General features: G+C 48.2%; 2 protein-coding genes across 2 annotated transcripts; both read right to left on the reverse strand.

The window, feature by feature from the left end:
* Positions 1–575: 575 nt before the first annotated feature.
* Positions 576–10942, reverse strand: OVGP1 (oviductal glycoprotein 1). Its single transcript, XM_088799315.1, is given in 11 exon segments — positions 576–800; positions 802–998; positions 1001–1201; positions 2169–2198; positions 2201–2327; positions 2646–2756; positions 5234–5419; positions 5517–5625; positions 6843–6980; positions 7482–7597; positions 10934–10942. Coding segments are annotated over 11 exon segments (1449 nt in total).
* Positions 10943–12152: 1210 nt separating this feature from the next.
* On the reverse strand, positions 12153–20319 carry WDR77 (WD repeat domain 77). Its single transcript, XM_019730439.3, has 10 exons — positions 20096–20319; positions 19692–19877; positions 18546–18687; positions 18252–18301; positions 15989–16059; positions 15795–15849; positions 15257–15328; positions 14451–14559; positions 13854–13922; positions 12153–13263 (listed from the first exon to the last, which is right to left on the reverse strand). Exons 1-10 carry the CDS (start codon positions 20208–20210, stop codon positions 13104–13106), a joined length of 1029 nt encoding a protein of 342 aa, XP_019585998.3. The 5' UTR covers positions 20211–20319; the 3' UTR covers positions 12153–13103.
* Between the last annotated feature and the right edge of the window lie 32 nt (positions 20320–20351).

Consider the following 20351-nt stretch of genomic DNA (forward strand, 5'->3'; position numbering starts at 1 on the left):
TGGTGAGAATGGGTGGGGGTGTTTTTTCAGAAACAACTAAGACTTTTACCAAGCAGGGACTATAATTGGGAGATTCAACTTCCCCTTCCTTCCTCCAGTCTCCCTTGAGGATTGAGGAAAACTTCTCCAGAAGAGACTCTGGCTCTGGCGAAGTGAGCAGTTTCATGGCAGAGAAGGAAGCACATAATCCACGCTAGAAAACACCAGTGTAGGCGAGACATAGCTCCCTCTCCAAAAATAGCAGCAGGGGAAAGTGACCTTGAAAAAGAGAAGCTGATAGATATTGGGTTGTACAGGTCACTTCAAGAAAATCACTTCATAGAACTCGAATGGGTTCTTGTGTTGTTTCTAATTTATTCAACAGAAAAGAGATGAACTCACTGTGGCTTTGGGGCCTGCTTTGCCCCATGAATGGCTTATGAATTGCTGGGAATAGGCAGGCGCTGTCAGCTGACCCGGAAGAAAAGACAAGGGCTTTCCCCAGCTTTTGGCACCAACAGAGCTTAGGCTTCTTGACCCACAGCAAATTCCTGGGTTTTCTTTCTTTAGAGAGAGGGGGCTTGTTGAAAGGGTCATCAAGTTGACAGAACAATGGTTTCCATCAGTGCAACAAAAGGGGACGTGTCCTGGGAGCTAGATGACAGGGCCAGAGGGGAGCATCCTGTGCAGCTTCCACCTAAAGACCAAAGTAACCTATGGGGGGGGGGGGGGGGAGTGGCCACCTCAGAAGTCAAATGCTCTCCTCTTAGCGTCTTAGTCTCCCCATCAGGGGTGACTGTCATCTTTCCAGAGGAGATAAGTCATCTTTTCGGGGGCTGTAGCCTTCCTTCTAGGGACCATGGTCTTCCCTCCAGAGGTCTCAGTCTGAAGAGGTGCAGAGGTCGTAGTCATCGCTCCAGGGGTCACAGACTGATGACCCACAGGGGCCATGGTCTTCTCTCCAGGGGTCTCAGTGTTCCCTTCTAGGGCTACAATGTGCTTTCCAAAAGACACAGTTTCCTTGCAGGACTCACAATCCCACCTCTGGGAATCGTGGTCTTATTCTCAGTCTTCCTATGGGTCTCAGTGGCCACAGCCTCTCTTTCTGGGAACAAATTCCTGAATCCGTGGTCAATGCCTTGGTCACCGGTCAGCCGTTCAGGGCTAGTTCTTGAAAAATTCATAGCAGATGAAAGCCACCATTGTGGAGTTGAGCTGCACTCTAGAGAAAATCATCAGAAACGAATGAGATTCCTACCTGTTCCTTCCCATCCCATGAATGACTGGCAGGAATAGAACGCCCCCAGGACTGAAGTACTTGCTCCCAGAAGCCAAGATTGGAGGATTTCATAACGTGCCCTCTTGAGGACATAGATCAGATGCCACCACACAGAAGCCCTGCTCCCCCACTTCATCACATGAACATGGTCCCAGGTACCCATGGGGGCTCGGTGGATTTGATACATTTCTGATGAACGACCCCATGAAGGAACCTGCCTCTTCTCGATGGTTAACTCCTCGTTTTGACCTCTTTGACTGCACCTTCAGCAGGATCTTGCCCCCAAGTCCTAATTCCTTATGTGCTGAATTCTCAGGGAGAAACCTTCTGTGTCCCCCCAATGTAGGAGGCGCCGGGAACAGCACTGAGGGCAGGGAAGCTGCTCTGGACAACATGTCGTAAAGATGTGGATTGGAGTCCCATCCACACCTGACTAGCTGGGTTACCTTTCTGAGCCGCAGTCTCCTTATCCATACAATGAGGGCTGTACACCATCTCCAAGGATGTTTCAGCTCTAGCATGCCAGGGTCCGTTTTCCATCTGCCAGGGCAGGCTCTACTATCAAAGAGCTCATTTCCTTTTCTGGCCCTTGTCCCATGAAAGCAGGAGAAAAAAACACAAACAAACAGAGAAATAAACTAATATATATTGACTGTTAGCTATGAGCCAGTACAGTTTTCATTCCGCATCTCATTTAGTTCTTGCAATAATGTCATGACTATAGGATTATTCCCGTTTTACAGATACGGAAAACAAAGCTCAGAGACGTCAAAGGGAGCACACACCCAAACCAAGGTTAGAAAACAGATTGGCCTGCGAAAAATCAAAGCCTTTGGATCCAACACAAGGGACCCACCCAGTGCCTGCTTATGCAATTTCCAACCCCAGCTTCCAGGTCATAGCTACTTACCAGCCTGTACCAGGAGATTATTCAACATGTGACAAGGGGAGAAGGGCCAGGGACACAGAAAGTGCCCCTGCCGTCATCCAGGTCCAATGTCCACACCACGGCCCTCCCTGCCCTGCATTTGCCCTGCAAATGCTCTCTCTTTATGAACAATGCAGGATGGTTAGAAGCATAGCCTGTATTTGAATCTAGCCTCTACCACTTATTGGCTATGGGATCTTGAAAAACTGAGATTTCTTCTCTTCAAAATGAAAGAGTTGGAATAGATGGGATAAGGAAACCCCAGTTAGTTCAGGTGTACCTGAAACTTTCCTGATGTAGTCACTCTCACCTTTTCATCCTCCACCCAGTATACACACACACACACACACACACACACACACACACACACACACACACACACACGACAGACAAGGGGCTCATGGTAGCCAGAGGGAAATTGTATGCTGGAGCAAGAAAGAACCAAGTTCTCACATTGTATCTGAAGCTGATGATATCATCATAGCCAACCCACTTCTCCCCGTTGTGGGCATATGGGACATAATGATAATCAATCCATCATTTCTTCACTCTCTGGAGAAAGTAGCGTATCTGCCAAGAGGATCACAGGTGACTTCTGTGAAAGCCATGGAAAGAAGCACCAGTAGATACACTGTTCCTTGCCCAGGAATAAAGAATCCAAGAATCCCTCTGTCATGCGGGGCGGCAGGCAGGATCTCTGGTCCCGCTCCCCACATAAGAACGCAGGACATGGTGAGGCCAAAAAGGAACACCCACGGAGCCATAGATAGGGGAGTCATACCACTATAGTCTCGCTGGCGGCTGCGTTGGAGACACAGCAAGCAGGAGCCACACTGTCCGCAACCTGCCGTCCACTTCTCTCTGCCAACCAACCTCACTTGCTAACTGCAATCCGCTCTTGCTAGCTCAGCCACCATCTCCTTGCTAGCCCCCATTTGCTGCTAGCATAGCCACAGCAGCTATATTAGTGGCCATAGCTCACTGGTTATAGCTGACGGCCACTAGCCACAGCTGATGGCCATCTGATCATAGTTGATGGCCATTTACTACCTGAGCCATCACCTTTCCACATGACGCCGAGAACCTGGAAACTGCACTCCTGGCTCTGTCCCCACAGCCTCATAAGGAGGTGAGAAGAAGAGAGACCGAAGGAGGAGTGGGGAAGACACTCATGGCCTCCTCTCTATTCTGAATAAATTCCCATTATTATACATTCCTTCCTCTAATGTCCATGATGGAAAATAGACAGAAGACTAAGGAGTAAGTGACTTCCTTAAGAAACCAAACCTGGGTTTGATAAATAATGCTAATGGCAAACTACTAACAGTAGCCTACGTGATCCTTGACCAAGCCTATATCTTTTCCAGAGTTTTCATGAACAAGTCTCTCCTCCGTTCATTAGAAATCAGCATAAACTACCCCATCTAGGTAGTTACCAAACTAGCTTTTCAACTTCTCATAAATATGAAGGTCTCAAAGGTAAAGAAAACTAGATTCTTACAATCAATCAAGCATCTGAGTATCAACTGGGCGCCCAGCATTGTCCTGGAACCATGTGCTGCCAAGAAGTAGAGTGTTCAAGATGGGCTGCAGAAGTTAGTGTCTAAGTCTTTTTGGGATTTTGTTTGGTTTGGTTCTTCAAAAGTTCTATCAAAATCTTTTTGACCCATCATGTTCTTCAAGAATATTATTTCAGCTATGCTCCCATTCTCTGGATTAGCAAGAAAACATCTCCACCAGGTCAGCACTGAGCAACGATTGGAGAGATACCAACACCTCTTTGACCATCTATGGCAAACATAGCTCTCCATCAGGCACCCCTATACACCTTGTGCCTTTGTACCTGCTGTCCTCTACCTGGGAGGTCCTTCCTATCTTGTCATTCCTGCTGTGGGGACAGAGCCCCAAAAAGCAGTTTCCAGGCTCTCGGCCTCACATAGACAGGTGCTGGCTCAGGTAGTAAATGGCCATCAACTGTGATTGGATGGCCATCAGCTGTGGCTAGTTGGCCGTCAGCTGTAACCAGTGAGCCATTGGCCACTAATATAACTGCTGTGGCTACGCTAGCAGCAAATGGGGGCTAGCAAGAAGATGGTGGCTGAGCTGGCAAGCGCGGATTGCAGTTAGCACTGCGGAGTGCGGGTTGCGGATTGCAGAGAAGTGGACAGCAGGTTGCAGACAGTGTGGCTCCTGCTTCCCGTGTCTCCAACCCAGCTGCCAGCGAGACTATAGTGGTATAACTCCCCTACTTATGGCTCCGTGGGTGTTCCTTTTTGGCCTCACCATATCCTGCGTTCTTATGTGGGGAGCAGGGGCTGAGACCCCACCTGACACCCCGCATGACACCTGCCCATCAGCATTCTATCTGTGCTTCAAACCTCTGCTTAAAATCTACCAGCCACACACTCTGTGCCTCTTATTGTCTTCTCTTGTTTTATGTTCCCTGGGGTCCGTGTCTCTTTCCTCCACTCAGTAGAAAGCTTTGTTGAGATGGAGAGGAAGGAAGTGGAATTGGGGTAGAGGAGAAACAATCTGAAGTAGAAGATGTTTTGAAATTGCTTCCAAATAATCAGGTACGTAGTGGGGAGGGAGGAAGTTGGAGAGAGAGAGAGATGAAACAAGATTGGCCAGGATTGGTTAATGATTGAGGGGTATGTGGTCATGGGGGAGGGAGAGGGAGGCTATACTATTCCTTTACTTCTGCAAATGTTTGAAGTTATATGTATTGCAAATATTAATTATTTTTATTTGGGCCATATAGCAAGTCAGGATTGACTTGTATGACATTTAAGATTCTTTTAAGGGATGAAATATTTGTCCCCCCTTTAATCAAACTCTACCCAGCCCCTCATCCCTTACAAAGGACTCAGATAATTTCCCCTGAAGAAAAAGAAAATATCCCACATAGTGGATTTCCCTTGCCCCGGTAAACTACCGCTCTGACCCGTCTCTAGCCCTCAATCTTGCTTTTGGCCCCGTCCTTGCTCAGGCCCTGGCTGCAGGTGGGGGAACCCTAAATAATAGGAAGAGTTCCCTATTTCTGTCACATCACAGTAAGCCAAGAAGCCAGCTTGCTTGGTGTACCTCCCTGGAGATGCAGGTCCCACAGCTTCAGCCTACAACCCATTCTTGGAGGCTTTGTGGAGGTGAAACGTACATCCATAGGTGGGGAACCCCAAGAGTAACTTCACTGAGGGTGCCCCCAGCTTTTGCCAGTAATTCATGGCATATGCCTGCAGGTAAGAACACAAATCCCTGCTTTTTACCAAGAGCAATGGCCCGGCCTCAGGGGCAGATGTCTGGTCCGCCTGAGATCTTTCCTTCTGTTACCGAAGATTTGGCGTCTCCAGGCAGAGAGAACAGGGGGCTGTTATGTCCCATGAATGTTTCCCAGCTTCCATGTAATTCGGGAGACAAGACAATGCTGAAATCCAGGATCCTGTAAAGGGCAGGGGAAGGAGATAAGTCAGCTCTCACTGTACTCACTAGCTAACTAGCTGTGCAGTGGCCACCCAAGCTTCCCTCCCACTTCTGCCTGTGGGACCTGCCCAAGCTGTGCCTTCCACCTGAGATACTGCCACTGGAACAGACCGCTGCTTAGGGACCGCTGTGCCTCTGGACCTATGCCATCCTGAGCGTGTCCATGGAAATAGGCAGGCGTCAGACACGAAAACTAACACACACCGGCCGGACCCAAGTGCTAACAGAGGTCTGCAAAAACTGTCCTGAGTAAAGCAGTACTGATCACACTGTCCCAAGGCAGTAAAAGAGCTTCTGTCTTTCTACCATTCAAGGAACCATTGAAACCCATCTCATCCATAGAGCTGTCATAATGGCAAAGTAATATAACTGAGCAATTAGCAGGTCACAGGTACGAGGGTTTCCACGGATTATCTGATTTAATTTCGATCTAAGTACCATAACTGTCTCCATCTTAAAGCTGAAGAAATCGAAACTCCAACGGGTTAACTAATCTGCCTAAGGTCACCAGGTTGGGTGAAGGTGGGACCACCCCCCCCAACGCCGCCTGGCTGTAATACCAACATTAACAAACTCTATGTGCCTCTGTGTCTCTCGCCATCCTGCCCACATTGAAACCACTCTCCCTGGTGTAGCCGCACACAGAAACACCCCATCCTCTCTTTTGTTCTGTATCTGCCTCAGTTTCCCCATCTGCAAATACTTGATGGTAGAGGTTTGAGCAAATTAGTCCTGAGGCGGCCTGTCCAGAAAGAGTTCTGAACTATTCTTTGTCTGGCTTTATAATTTTTGCATGAAGACATGTGCTCTGAAAACTGGGCGTGACTGGGCATTCTTATTTTGGGTTTTGTGGCAGTGGTTGGTAATTCAGCTGCCTCTCTGATGCCAGCCCTCTGCCACACAGTGAATGTCCACAGCTGTGCTCTGGGATGGCACAGGCCAGGCCCGCGGGACTCTCCTGTGACAGCCAGCAGTGGGCGAGGCAGAAGATTCCACCCAAGATGACGTTGTGGAGGCTGGTACTACATCACCTCTCTCAGCTCAGCCCCAGATCGCACTTACACTGGGCCGGCGCACAGAAAGCTCAAGGAGAGCGCTTGGGCAGCTCTAGGGTTCTGAGCTTGAGATGCCTCCTTCCCTTCAGTGTCCTGCCCCTCCTACGCAGCACCCACTTACCTTCCTAGACGGGGCACGCCATAAGCTGTTTGGATGATGTGAGGCTTCCCCGAGACGGTAGCGGGGAGCAGCAGTCTTGGCCTTGTGGTGAGCAGGGCCTCCTTCTGGAAGGCAAACAGGAGCTCCAGGGAAGTAAAAGAGGCAGACACAGAGAACCAGACAAAACAGTGTCAGGGAAAGAGCATCATCCAGGAAACCTTTATTTACGGAGCCCCTTGAGCCAGGCCCTAGACACATAAAGGGGAGTCAGGCACAGGCCCAGCCCCCAGGCTCGTGAGAAAGGCAGACTTGAGCCAATGTGGTAAGTGTTTTAATAGAAGAGTGGCTGGCAGGCTCAGTGGTACAGGATTCAGGCTGCCTGCCTGAGGGAGTCCAGGAAGCTGCACGGAGGAGGCATCGCTTAGGCGGGAGGGCTGGAGCAAGACCTGGATACGACAGAGAAAAGGAGCCACCACAGGACACCTGCTCAGCAGCCCTTTGGCCCAACACCTCTAGGGGGTTGGCAGTAAAAGCACATCTGTTACAGCGGTCCTGCCCTTGCCCCTGGCCTCAGGCTCCTATCGTGCCACGAGTCCAGATATGGTAAAAGCAGAATCATTTCTGGATTCTGGAGCGGCCAGACTGGCTGTACATCAATTAAGAAAAGTCCCACGGTCATGCATGGGGCTGCCTCTTAGTCCAGGGTACAAGAAGCAGAGGTCCAGAACATTGACACTGTGTGTCCTCAGGAGGGATATAACCGAATTGATAAACGTCTCTCAGTTGGGTGTGTGGACAGCGTAGTGGGGAACCTGTGGGGACAGCAGGGGTGAGGCGAGGGGCACGGTCTGCAGAACCACGACCTCCCACAAAGCTCCTTGGTCCCCACCCTGTGGAGGGCACAGCCTGTGGCTAACCAGGTGTCAATACAATACATGACACAGGGAAGTAACAATGATTAGTGGTTGAATTTGCTTCACTTCCGGTATGAAGAACGCAGGAAAACCAACTTTTCTCATCAGCAGAGTCCTTGGATATCATAGAATAAAAACAATAAATGGTATTGAGGGTGTAGGGTGAAGATATTTCACTGCAACTCTGGGAAAAGCTGATGGAAAGCTGCTTAACAGAGACAGTGTTTCCATTTGCTCATCCCTCTGTCTTCCTGTATGTATTCAACAGATATTCCTTGAGCACGTGTCAGGCCCTGCTGGGCGTTAGATACGGTGGTGGGTGGTGATCAAGACAGTTTCTGCTCTCAAGAGGCTTCTAGTCAAGTGTACACATTAAGAGCTAATGTGTGTTTCTCTCTCTTGGAGAAGTGTGTGTCTGTCTCTTGTCTCTTGTGGGTGGGCGCATTGAAGAAAACATGAGTTTTGTTGCCCAACAGACTTGAGATCCAGTTCCTGCTCTGTGCCATCACTGGGGCCACTTGAGTCCCAAGTGTATGTTCAATGCCGCCTTCCACTTGTTGAGCTAATGTTAACCTCAATCGGGACGTAATTAAGCCTCCTGAGAGCAACACTGGACCAGGTTTGGCAACCACTTGCCCCATGGGTTTGATCCCCCCCCCCAACCCGTGTGGTTTCCGAGTCCAATACCCGTGTTCTTACTTGTTTCCCATCTCCTCCCAGCCCAGGTGCCCTAATTCTTGTTGCTGGGTCTCTGCTTTGATTCCTCTTCCTGCTCTGTATACTGTAGGCACTATAGCTACTTCCTAGGGCCTGGGTCCTGGCTCAGTCCTGCCAGGCTGCTGGGGCCTCACTGGCTGCCTTTTCAGGCTTCCTTGATGAGGAATGCCTGTCTCTCACCCTAACCCTGCCCCCTACATTCCACAACACTGAGATTTCCCAGAAAGTTTGTGCCCTTCTTCCCAAGCCTCCTGCCAGGGGCACTAGCTATTAACGCTGTACCCATCACAGAGCCAAATTTGCATCTCCATTTGAAGCCGCACATCTGCACCTGGGTCAGTCCTCCAGGCTCCTGTTCTCTTGCAGTGGGCAAGGCTAGACCTCAGACCGAACTTTTCTGTATCTGCAAATGTGACTGATAATGCTGAGAAGAATGCCCACATGTAACAATGGATGTCTGGGAATGACTTCTGTTGCACTCAGGGATGACCGTGCCAAAGAGTTGGCCACTGTGACTCTCTGTGTGTAGCAGGTGATGAATAGTAAGAGGCCGAGTGAGGGTTATGCCCCTCATCCAGGGTGCCCCGTTGCTGTTTGTTCCCAATCCTTCTCCTCGACTTCCTGCTGTCAAAACATACAACGTTTGCTTTTCAGTTTTACACTCCCACCCAGATACTTAAAAATACTCCTCCCTAGTGCTTAGCGTGTTCTCATGAAATGAGAAAAGACATTTACAAATGTCTTCTAGTTGGCTTGCTGAAGAAATCCCTACGGCAGGGCAACCCGTTCCGTATTTCATAGCACTCAGCTGGAAAAGGCCTGAACACAGACCTGAAGTATTTTGGTTTTAACAAAGCATGTGACCAAATCTTTCCTGATAGTCATGTAAATGAATTGGAGGAGAATGACTTCAACAAAATCAATTGGTTGGATGGTACAAGAACCCATAGAGTGTATAAACTACAGATCAGTATAAACTTAAAAGTCTTATATCTTTAAAATGAAGGAAATACACTGGAGCAGTATTTTTCAATATTTGATATAAAACATGGTTTTTGGTTGTGCACGAGGATTTTTTAAGTTTAATATATGTGTTTATTTAATGTGTATCAGAAAATATATATTATCCCCAAAATCCATTATTTCATAGACATTAAGTTTAAAAATTGAGGCAATTCAAGAAAACAATATTCTAATAAAGTAGTAGAGGTAAGTACTACATCCAAACCAGCTCTATCACTTTCCACTTGAGACCCCAGTAAGGGTTACCCACTGAAGTGGAAAAGTTCAGTTGGAAACAGCAATTCCTAATGCTTGCAGCACGGTGCCTCCCAAAGTGAAATGCTTGACCAGAGCATGGAAGGGACAGGTGAAATATGTCTATATTCACTGAAGGAACTTTCAACCCATGGCACTGGCTGGGCTCCCACCAGAAAGTTAAAGGATGTTGTTTGGAGATTAAACTCTTTATTTTCATGCTCTAGTCCACAGCAAAGCTGCAGAATGTCATTTACGAGACAAGGAGTTTCCCGAATAAGTTGAGGGCTACATTAAATCACAAAATGAAGATTGCAGGATAGTGGACCATGCTGTCTATAACTTGAGTTTACCCCCTCCTCTCCTGATCTCACATCTCCCTCAGCCTCTGGATCATACTAGTCCTGCGACAGTAAAATGAATAATGAAGATGAAAAACTCCAGAATTGCCCATTTGTGATGGAGAACTCAAGAAAATGTGTTTGGGGTCCAAGACAAGTCTGCTCACTTTACTTTTCCCAAACTACGCTTGTGATACAGACTGCTGGTGATCTTGAGAAATTTTAATTAGCTAAAAATTGAGACTGGAGCTTGCTTACCCCTTTCCAAAACAAACTCAGTTTCCTGCACAAGTGATTAGAACGGTGTGTGTGTTCAGTGCGACCCAGGCTGGCTGTAAGAAACTCGCTACAAATGGTGATTGGTTATGAATTCTCTCAGCATCTTCCAGGTATGTTGGCTCTCCTTAGATGCCCTAAAGCATCCCCAGAATACATCAAAGCACTTAGCTTGTCTTACTGAAAGAAATGCTTATGTAAGTATACTTTGGAACAAATCTTTTGTTTCTGACTTTAATTTGTAGATACAAAGTGACTACGTCAGACAACTGCTGAAAGACAAAGAATACTTATGCTGTCCAAATGCAACAAGAATCTGTTAAGGATCAGCCTTTTACTTTGAGGTCTAGATGTGGCAAGAACATTTTGGAGCCCTCTGAAGCTGAATGATTCAAAACTACAGGGACCCTCCCACTTCCCCCTACCCAGTCCCCCAGTATTGCCTGCCCTTCCTCACATGCTGCTCAGAGGAAACATGGCTGGCAGCCCAGCGCACTCAGACCTTGGGTGACTTTTGCTGCTGTAATGATTGTGAACCAAGTAATGCCTGGACAGATGTTTATGAAAGAACCGGCCTCCCTACTATCATGTGGGGCAGGACAGGTACCTCGGGCATCAGCCCAATGTCTAGTGCCACCTGAGTCTGTACTCCAGCCCTTCTGTGTTTGCTGTGGGCCCGAGTACTACCTGGGGGTGAGCCTCCTGTGCCTTGGGGACCGGAGATGGGCAGGGGGATATGACGGGTCAGGTGCGTGGACTCGAGCAAGAATGAAGACAGGGAAACGGACTTACTCCAGCGTCCTGACACTTGAACCAGTGGAACCAAATGCAAAATACCTGCTTGTATCATTTTACACACACAAAATAAAATGAGTTCCTTCCCACCTGTTATCAGCAAGTCCGTGTACACACTTCGGAAACTATTCCCGAGTCAAGGACCTAGTAACTCGATGTGATGCCACATTTCTGATTATTTTGAGGTCACCTTCTATGTTGTGCCATCTTTGTTGCTCACATTCAACCAAAATTGTGATGGTCATTCCTATGGTGACTTTGCAAATGTCTTGGTGGCAATCATTAATAGATGTGAATGTCTCATCCACAGAGATCTGAATCCAAACTAACATTTCCTCCCAGTAAGATAATGCAGGTCTTCAAAAACTGTTTTCCTTCTCAGACACCATTATACACAGACACATTTCTTTGGGTTATCTCTTCCACTCGGGTTTCTCTCCATCACTTGTAAGGCCGTGAGCAGGGCTGTGCAAATTCAGTTCCCACCTCAGTCCCTGCCTTGCTGTCTCCAGCTGACCACAGATTTGAAGCTTTTACCTCTGAGAAGAACTTACGTGTTTCTACTGACCCACTCTGTTACCTCCCAAGAAGTTACAGTAAACAAGTGAAGGCTTTATTCCTACCTCATGCCAAACCAGGTAGATCATAGGGCCACAAGTTCCCATGTGTTTTACTCAAGGGTAACGGTGAGAACGGAGCTCATGCCTGGCAACGGTGAGGCATGGAAGCTTTGCTCACAAATATTTTGTCCATATTCCTTCAAACTGCCCGTTTCGTGTGATTTTAAACATATAAAGCACAAAAGGACGTAATAATCGATCCGTGGTTTCTAACTGACAGTCTAGTCCACCAGCCCGAGTGACCAATGTTTAGCTTAGCTTCCAGCTAGCCACTCTGGGGAGCTGGGGCAGTAATAATAATGATGATAATAATAATAATAGTAATAATAGGCTGTAAGACTGACACCTGATGACTCACCTAAGTGAAATGTGTCTCACTGCACGTAACATACACACTTCAAAAGACAGACCAACAAAGCCTAAACTTTTTATTTCACCAGCCAGTATTCCCGATTCTCTCTGATGCTGCAATTTTAAATCTTCGGAGCCCACAAAAAACAGCATTCAGACGTCCTATATCCACAGAAAGGGGCCCAGAGGTAGGAGATCAGGCCCTAGGCTGTTTTCAGGTAGAAAAAGTGGAAGACATTTCTCTGCCAGTGTCAGTGTTTGATGTAACTGAAATGCTTTTAAGCTCTCCACCATCCCCAAACTTTTTTCTGTGGCGTCTATGACAGAAGAACACTCCTCTCTCATATACACAACTCCACGTGGGTGGGGCTGGGTGGAGGGAAGCATCACACGGGCACCAGCCACCCTTGTTTTCGGCCAGAAAATGGATTTCTGACTTAGTTTAATGGCAAGATGTACAAAACTGTGGTGAGTGTCCTGGCTCTTCCTCAAGGAGAGTTGGGCTGGATTTCTGCAAATGGAAGCAATGCCCATGATAAAGGTCAACAAAGCTCTATAAAACTATTAAGTTGCTACAATCTCTATGAGGAGTATGTGAGCTGTTTCCGAGAATCCAGGAACACCCATGCCCCATACCTCATCCAGACAGCCAATTCCTTGTGCACAGCTGCATGGGAAGCATAAAACCCTGTTGTGAACTCTTTTGGGGGGCTGGGTAGGCCTTGGGAACGATGTGGGAATGGATTTTTTATTCCCCCCCACCACCTAAAACTATGTATCTACACACACACACTCAGACATACATACATATCCATTTTCAAAAAAGTTTTTCTTCCCTATGACAACAGGATCCCAGAATCCTGCCACCCCCAAGCGGAGACATGCCCAGTAACTGCAGATCTGGTGCCATCGACATACTGCAAAAGGCTCTGTGTTGTCCCACAGACTGACAGGGTAGGGGCGACGGGAGTGTCTGCTCATGGGGGATTTGCTTTCTGTCTTAAATCCAATCTACTCAGCAACACTGTTAGGCCGAGGGGCCGGCAGAGGCTCTGTGGGCACCATGTGGTGGATGACCTGATGGTCCCAGCCCACCGTGGTCAGGAGGGAGTGGCTGAGCGGGGACCACGTAGCGTCTCTCACAAAATCTCTATGAGCTCGGCTTCGAAACCTACAAGAGAGAACAGGTTTGAGCATGTGAGAGACAAGAGGAAAAAGTGACTTGGGAAAGAAAGAGAACCCAACACTTCTAAGGCACATTTTGGGGGCGTGTCACACACACTTAACCAAAGGCACAGCCCTGTCACCAGACAGCAGTGTAGCTATCCACAAGGGATTTCATTGATTGTACAATCCACTGCTCCATTTTCAAAGATGAAGCAATGGTGGCTAGAACGAGGGTGGAGGATGATCAGACAGCAAATCATGGTAAAGAAGGAAGCACAATTCAGGCCTTCTGTCTGGTACCTTTCACCCTGTAACAGGTTGTCTTTCACATATGTGGTTCTTTATGCGAAAAGCGTAGACTGTGACCTCCTGGGAGGCAGTCGTGATGCCAGACTTAGCAATTCCACCTCCCACCACGCTCTCCTCTACCAGGCACAGAGGTGGTTGTGAGTCAGCCCCAGGAACAGGGAGATGGTCAGCAGTCAGCCAGTCCCCTTGAAAGAGACAATGCACATTCCTGAAGAGAAAAAGGACCCAGCCACCCACCGCTCCGCTCCCCAAGTCCTGAGCTCCAGGGTTCCACTTCACACTTACACCTCAGCAAGGCCAGAGTCCAGCACAGCGAGTGAGCAGTCTTCACTGACCGAGGCCAGGAGGGGGACACTAGGAGAGGAAGGAGAGGGCTGTGAAAGGTAAAACCATAGGTCCCAAGACAAACACTGACTGGGCCGGCCACCAGCCCCCACTCTAAAGTGACCCACAGAAGGTGGCCTGATCCCCACATTGGGTTAAGGTCTAGCTACCACTCAAGTCACATTACAAGTTCCAAGGAAAGATGAGGGTCAAGGGAAAGCCAAGGCTGACAATCAGCCTGGCAACTAACCATCCCACCTGGTCCCTTCCAGGAGCGTCAGCAACAACCCAGAAACACAGGCTTTTCCAACCACACAGTCCTAGAAGCCCACAGTATTAAACATTTGGGGTGTTGGGCAGAGTGTCAGCCATTGGCGGACAGAGACTGTACAACCCAAAAAAGGACAAGCCTGAAGAGATCTTTGACGTTCTGAAACCTCAGCTCGAGCAGTGTCTGCTTTAAGGAACTCCCTGATTGGCTAATGCATTGCCAACGTAAGCCTCTCCCCTCGCTGTGCCCATTCATGCCTACCCGGCCCTGGTGACAAAGAACAGTACCTGTGTGGGGAGAACACCAGCCCAGTGACGCACTGGGAGTGCACAGCCGAGCGGAGGGCACAGCGTGCACTCTTGGTGTCCACGAGGGAGACCGTTCCATTCTCATCTCCTGCAGAAAAGAGGGAGCACACACAGTGGTTAAGAGTCAACCAGACCTGGATTCGAAGGCAGGTTCTGCAATCGAGGACAAGTGAACCACTCTGTGCACCAGTGTCTTCTGTTGTCAGGTCGGGATAATGAGCCATTGTTGGTGGTGAAAATTAAATGAATGGATGATGTGGTGATTCATTTAAACACAAACTATGTCACCACACGCACAGCCACAACTACCCACAGGAGAACAGAACTCCCTACGCAGTAAGTCCCCACTTAACGGCGTCGTTATGTTCCACAACTTTAAGCAAAATGACAAATAACAAAACCAGTTTTACCACAGGCCGACATAAACAAGACCTAAGTTCCTACGGCATCTCATCAACGTTATCGCAGAACAACGCTGGATGAAACGACGTTATTGGAGGACCTGCTGCATAGGAATCCACTGGCTTTGTGGCCCAGGGACGTAGCCACACCCAGAAAACAAGAGCCAGGACTCCAATCTACTGGGGAAAAAACCATCGTGTTCTCCAAAGTTAAACTAGAACCACTTTGGGATCACGCCACCTCCCCAGGCCTCCACCGGCACATGTCACCTAGTGCCCAGGTGTGCTAATGAGGCGAAGCCTAGGGCCTGTGCCCTCGGCGTTAGTGCCCCGGCTCTCACCCTCCCCATCCCGGAGTCAACACAGTTGGATGTGCCGCCTCACCAAAGACAAAGAGTTCACTCTGCCGAGGGTGCCAAGCCAGGGAGGTAGGAAGGTAGCCAGAGGTACTGCAGCCTGCAAAGGAGAGGGGAAGGGTCGGAGCCCAGCTCCGGGAAGACACTGCTCAGACAAAGTGTCTCTAAAGCCCAGGAACACTTTGGTTCGGTTTCCCACACCCCGCTGAGGCAGTCCTGTCCTCATCCTGACCCTCAGAACCCACGTGCAGTCATCAGCCTCCTGCCCTTTCTGGACACAAGTCACAGGCAAGTTTCAAGCATAAGAGTGAAGATAACAACTCTGGTCCCTCTGTTCACCCATCCAGGAAATGCAAAGTAAATCACCCACCCAGGAACCAATCCTTCCTCTTGGTACCCGCTGCACAAAACGGGGTGAGCAGAGCCTCGGTGGGAAAGCAAGTAATTGGATGACTTATGTCACAGTGAGTGGGGACCTGGCAACGTTGCCTCTGACTCTGGCAAAGGCAAGCCTATTTCAGGAAGGTTCCTAGTATCGCTCGCCCGCCACTGGCTCTCAGACTCACCCATCTGTGATGCTGGCTTGGGGCAGCGGGTGTCCCAGAGTAAAATTCTGCTGTCCTAGAAGCAGAGGAACAGAAAACAAGGCTTCAGCATCCAAAGAAGCAGCTGCCGGCCAGGAGGTCTCCACACTAGACCCTGGCCGAGAGGGTTTGAGTGTGGTGAGGGAGTGGGAAGGGAAGAAGAGGCTGAATCTCACCTCACTGCAGGAAAGAAACACAGAGTCCTGATGGGGAGAGGCAGCAACACAGGTGACCTGCCCAGAGTGAGCTGTAAAGGAGAGAAAGTAGAGAAAACCTAAGAGGAAATGTTGGTGGAGTGAGAAAACCGAAAAAGGTTTGGGAAAAATTAATTAGTAAAGATGATGAAAGAGAAATTAGGGGCTGAGTAAGAACAGTGAAGGAATTTATAGTTAAGACATCCTAGAGCCTCAGGTAGCATACACAAACTTTCAAGGGAGTTTGGGACACTGACAGTTTTAAGGGAATTCTCGAATGTTCTCTTTCCTGAAATTGAACTAAGAAGCTGCCTGTAATCTGTCAGTGCTCCTTTCCTACTTCTGCTTTCACAGTCACTTCTCCCACTGCACGGAAGGAACACATCTCTCTCCCCCATCCCAAACCTTACCATGGTACAGTGCTCAGGAGTATAAAAACCACAGGTATAAAACAAAAGGGGCTTCTCCCTAAGAGCCAAAGGGCAAAAGAAAGAGCATCTGGTAGAATTCAGTGAAGGGGGCTGGGCTTGTTTCCTCCACACCACAAACACAAGTGTGATTCGACGGCTTATCTCTGTTTCTGTCTAATAATGAGAGTTTTGAAAACTATGACAGATGGTTGTCATAAGGACACATCTAACTAGCTTACTTGAATTTAAAAATGAAGTCAAACCTTGTCTGACACAAAGTTAAGTTTAACTTGACCAACTGGCTTCATGTAGAAAGGTTTTTGCCACTTAGGTTGATTTGGTGGACATTTTGCATAAATTACGTGTAAATGGGTTTAATCCGCAAATCCCAAATTCTGACAAACATATGCTTGAAACAAATATATAGTAAGTGATATGGTCAGAAATTATCTTCTTTGGAATTATTTCAACTTAAATTAGAAGCCAATTTTAGGTCTACATGCTAAAAAATTGTGAAGATCATTGCTACATGTTAATTACAGGCTGTGGGAACCACCTTCTCTAAAGTCACAGAACCAGACTTTGTGAGGTTGTCTGGATGAGGCTCTGCCCTGAGACAGAAAGATGGGATCAGATACCTTCCACAGTTCTTCCCTCGCCCTAGAATCCATGGAAAGCCAACACGAATTCATTGCTCACTTGAAAAAAGCCATGGGGGGACACAAAAGATCTGAAGAACACGTGATTCCTGAGCTTTCAAGGGATTTGGAATTCAGTAGGGGGAATAAGACATTAACACGAAGAACGAATTGAAAAGCTTGAATGGGGGAAGCGCTGACAAAGAGTTAGCACTGACCAGGAAATCACATCATACGTTTAAGAATCAAACGGCAAGTAGAGTAGACTTGGCATTTTAACATTATTGTTTAACAAAATGCAAGTGACCCTGAAGGTCCAGGATACGTATGAGTTTGTGATTTTTTTATTGGACGTATGTGACTCATGCACTTTGACGTTAACATTGGCAGAGGAAGGCACTTGGTCATTGAATGAACCAAGTGATCACCTAGCATCTACATCCCTTAGCCACACACCCATTAATGTTCTAGGCCTTATCTTCATGAAGATAAGGGGTCTTCACGAAAAATGCTCCCCCCAAAAAAGGTCAGCTGCTAGCACTGTTAATGAAAAGAAGCAGAACAAGGAACATTAATAAAAAGTGATAGTTCTCACCAGAAAAAATGGAACTTTTATGGAAGCGAATATTCAAAAGTTCAAGATTCACAAGCCCCAGGGTTTATACTTGGAGAATGCCATGGATGGATCTACTGTGATTTGGTTTAGCGAGTGCAGTTGCTTGTGGGGAGGGGGGCAGACAAGAAAATGAGGTTTTAATCTACAAGCCACAGGAAACCAACGAAAGACCAAAAATTACAAGCGGAGAGATGAGATGAGTGTCACTTTCTGTGTAAGGTGAAGCCTGAAAGTAAATGGGAGCATAAGAAATGGAAAGGAAGGTCACTGAACAAATGGAAAAAAAGTCAAAAGAACTAGGTGACAAACTGATCGGGGGACGCAGGGGGAGTGGAAGAGGACCGAGAGTCTGAGCCTCGCGTGGCCAAGAAGGTAGTGAGGCCATCCACAGAAGTAGGGAAATTCAGAAAAGGGTAAGGGATGGACGTTGGGGCCTGACTACAGTTTGGGAAGAAAACTATCAGGCAGGAGAGCCAGGACCTGCGGCCCCGAACATCCAAGCCAAGTTCTAAGAGCCCAAAGGGGAGACTAAAAACAAAACAGTTGAGGCCAGGACTAAAAAGGAAAGAAAGGCCACTCACCCCGGTATGAATTCAGTACCATCTGCTCAGTGAGGTCCCAAACCTTGATGCTAAGAAGCAAAAGGAAACAGATACTTAATTTTGACCTATACTATCGACACAAAAATACGTGTTCCTACAAGAACTTCCTTTCACTGACATGTCCTGTGTCTTTGCCTACTTGCAAAACCTCCAAGGAACTCTTATAGACATAAGTAGTTTAACGAGCCCAAAACGTTACTTGATGAGGCTACGAGGCTAGTGAAGACGCCCACGGAAGGCCTGGAGACAGCAGCGATGAGAACAGGGACCCACCAGAAGTCTTTGCTACCGCTGACAGCTTGTGTGCCAGAGCTCATGGCACTGACGGTCGACACTATGTCATCGTGCTCATACTTGCAGAACTTGCTGACGATGAGTGTCTCATTGTCATCCAGCTCCCACAATTCAACCGCACCTGTGAGGGGTGGGATGGAGGGGGAGGGAAACAAGCTTGGATTAGACCGAGACAGTAACTCACTTCTAGAATTCGAGGAGTCCATCGACACTAAACTAACGAAGTTTAAGTTATTCCTCTAAAACCAGAGTTCATATCATTAGCGGGTTTAGCTGTCTTCCAAGCCATTCGGCATTATGCTGGCATTACTGTTTTCCTAATAATAGTCCAGACAATTAGGTGGGGAAGGCTTCTAGAAAAAAGACAGGGACAGATGGAACGGCTGGTAAAATCCATTACCCTGCTTCCAGTAAGAAAACATTGGAAAATAAATTCCCAGGAGAAATTGATGAAGTCTCCACAATTGTCTGTGCATCACATCGTCCAGTGTGGAAGGCTATCTCTTCCCAATTATAATAAATATTTGTTGAACAATTTGAATAAATGTCTTACAGAGTCTTAAAAAAATGTTGAAAAATTCAATGTCTTACACAGTGACTGGCTAAGTACAGAAAACCCCTCAAAAGTTGTCTTGATATGTAGTGTTCAAACTCAACTGTCAGAGAAGCTCAATTTTTAGTATCCACATTTGTGCTTCCCTGCAATGCCTGCCAACACCCAAATTCTGATTTTTTTGAGGCCCCATTGCTGAGCCTGACATTTAAAACAAAGAAAGCAGAATGAAATCATTTAAAAAGAAGAAAATGGGAAGAAATGGAAAGAGACAGCACAGATTGGCTTCAGCACCATTTTAATATCAAGATTATCCTTGGTCTGGATTGGGGGATATCGCGGAGGTTACACAGAAGAAGAGTGGTTCCAACCCATTTCTTACTTTTGTTGTGGATTTTATTAGAAATTTAGAATCTCTGAAAAGGTATTTACCACCTACACAGTTCTCCTTGGGGACCAACAACCTCAAGCCCCCGCGAGCACTGACTGTGGGGCATTAAAGATTAAACCCAGCCCAACCTGCACCCCATGGCCTCCATTCCACCTGTGGGGTTGAGGAGAAAGTGACTCACCTGAATCAGAAGCCACTAGGATACCTCTGTCCCCCACCCAAGTGAGGTCGGCCACTCCGGCCTCCGTCTGGACTCCAGCCGAGCAGAAGCCTTCGTTGGGGGCGGCACAAGGGTCTTTGAAAAGCCAGAGGGAGCCAGCCCAGCAGCGGCCACTCAGGCTGGAGGCCCCCAGCAGGAGCGCCCCATCTAAGGGAGGTACAAGCTGTCAGCGCGTGTGCAGTGTAAGGGCTCGTCTCCATGGCGACCGCACTGAGACCCACGCGGGCCGGGTCAGGATCTGAGCTCAGCTACGTGAGGCAAGGGTCAGGACGGCATGCGGGCGGGGGTGGGCTGGAAGGATCAGGCTCGCGGAGGGTCACCCCGAGCCAGGATGAGGGAGCCCAGGCCCCGGGATCTCGGCTCACCCGACCGGTATCGCGCAGCCTCCAACTGCCGCTCCATACAGGCGGGCGCATTAGGGGGAAGGTTCCACTCGCGGGCCGCCGGGGGCACTAGGGAAGGCGGGGTTTCCTTCCGCATCTCCACAGTCCCAGCTCCAACCTAGACAGAGCCAAACTGGACGCGCGTCGGAGGTTCAGCTCAGGCAGCCCCCACGTGGTACTCCTCTGGGCCTCCGCCCCTCTCGAGAGGCTGGCTACAGGCACTCTACATCTCGCGAGA

The sequence above is a fragment of the Rhinolophus sinicus genome, chromosome 7 (assembly GCF_057876585.1).
Source record: "Rhinolophus sinicus isolate RSI-liver-muscle chromosome 7, RSI-T2T, whole genome shotgun sequence".
In the NCBI taxonomy this organism is placed as follows: Eukaryota; Metazoa; Chordata; class Mammalia; order Chiroptera; family Rhinolophidae; genus Rhinolophus; species Rhinolophus sinicus.

Bases quoted from the DNA above. Each gene is read 5' to 3' on its own strand.
- WDR77 (XM_019730439.3), bottom strand. From the start codon at position 20,210: ATGCGGAAGGAAACCCCGCCTTCCCTAGTGCCCCCGGCGGCCCGCGAG. The intron at 14,560-15,256 runs GTGAGGCGGCAC...TCTTTTCTGCAG, and splicing joins GAGTGAACTCTTTGTCTTTG to GAGATGAGAATGGAACGGTC. The intron at 13,264-13,853 runs GTAAGTGTGAAG...TCTCTCTTGTAG, and splicing joins GACTCTGGCCTTGCTGAGGT to GTTTCGAAGCCGAGCTCATA.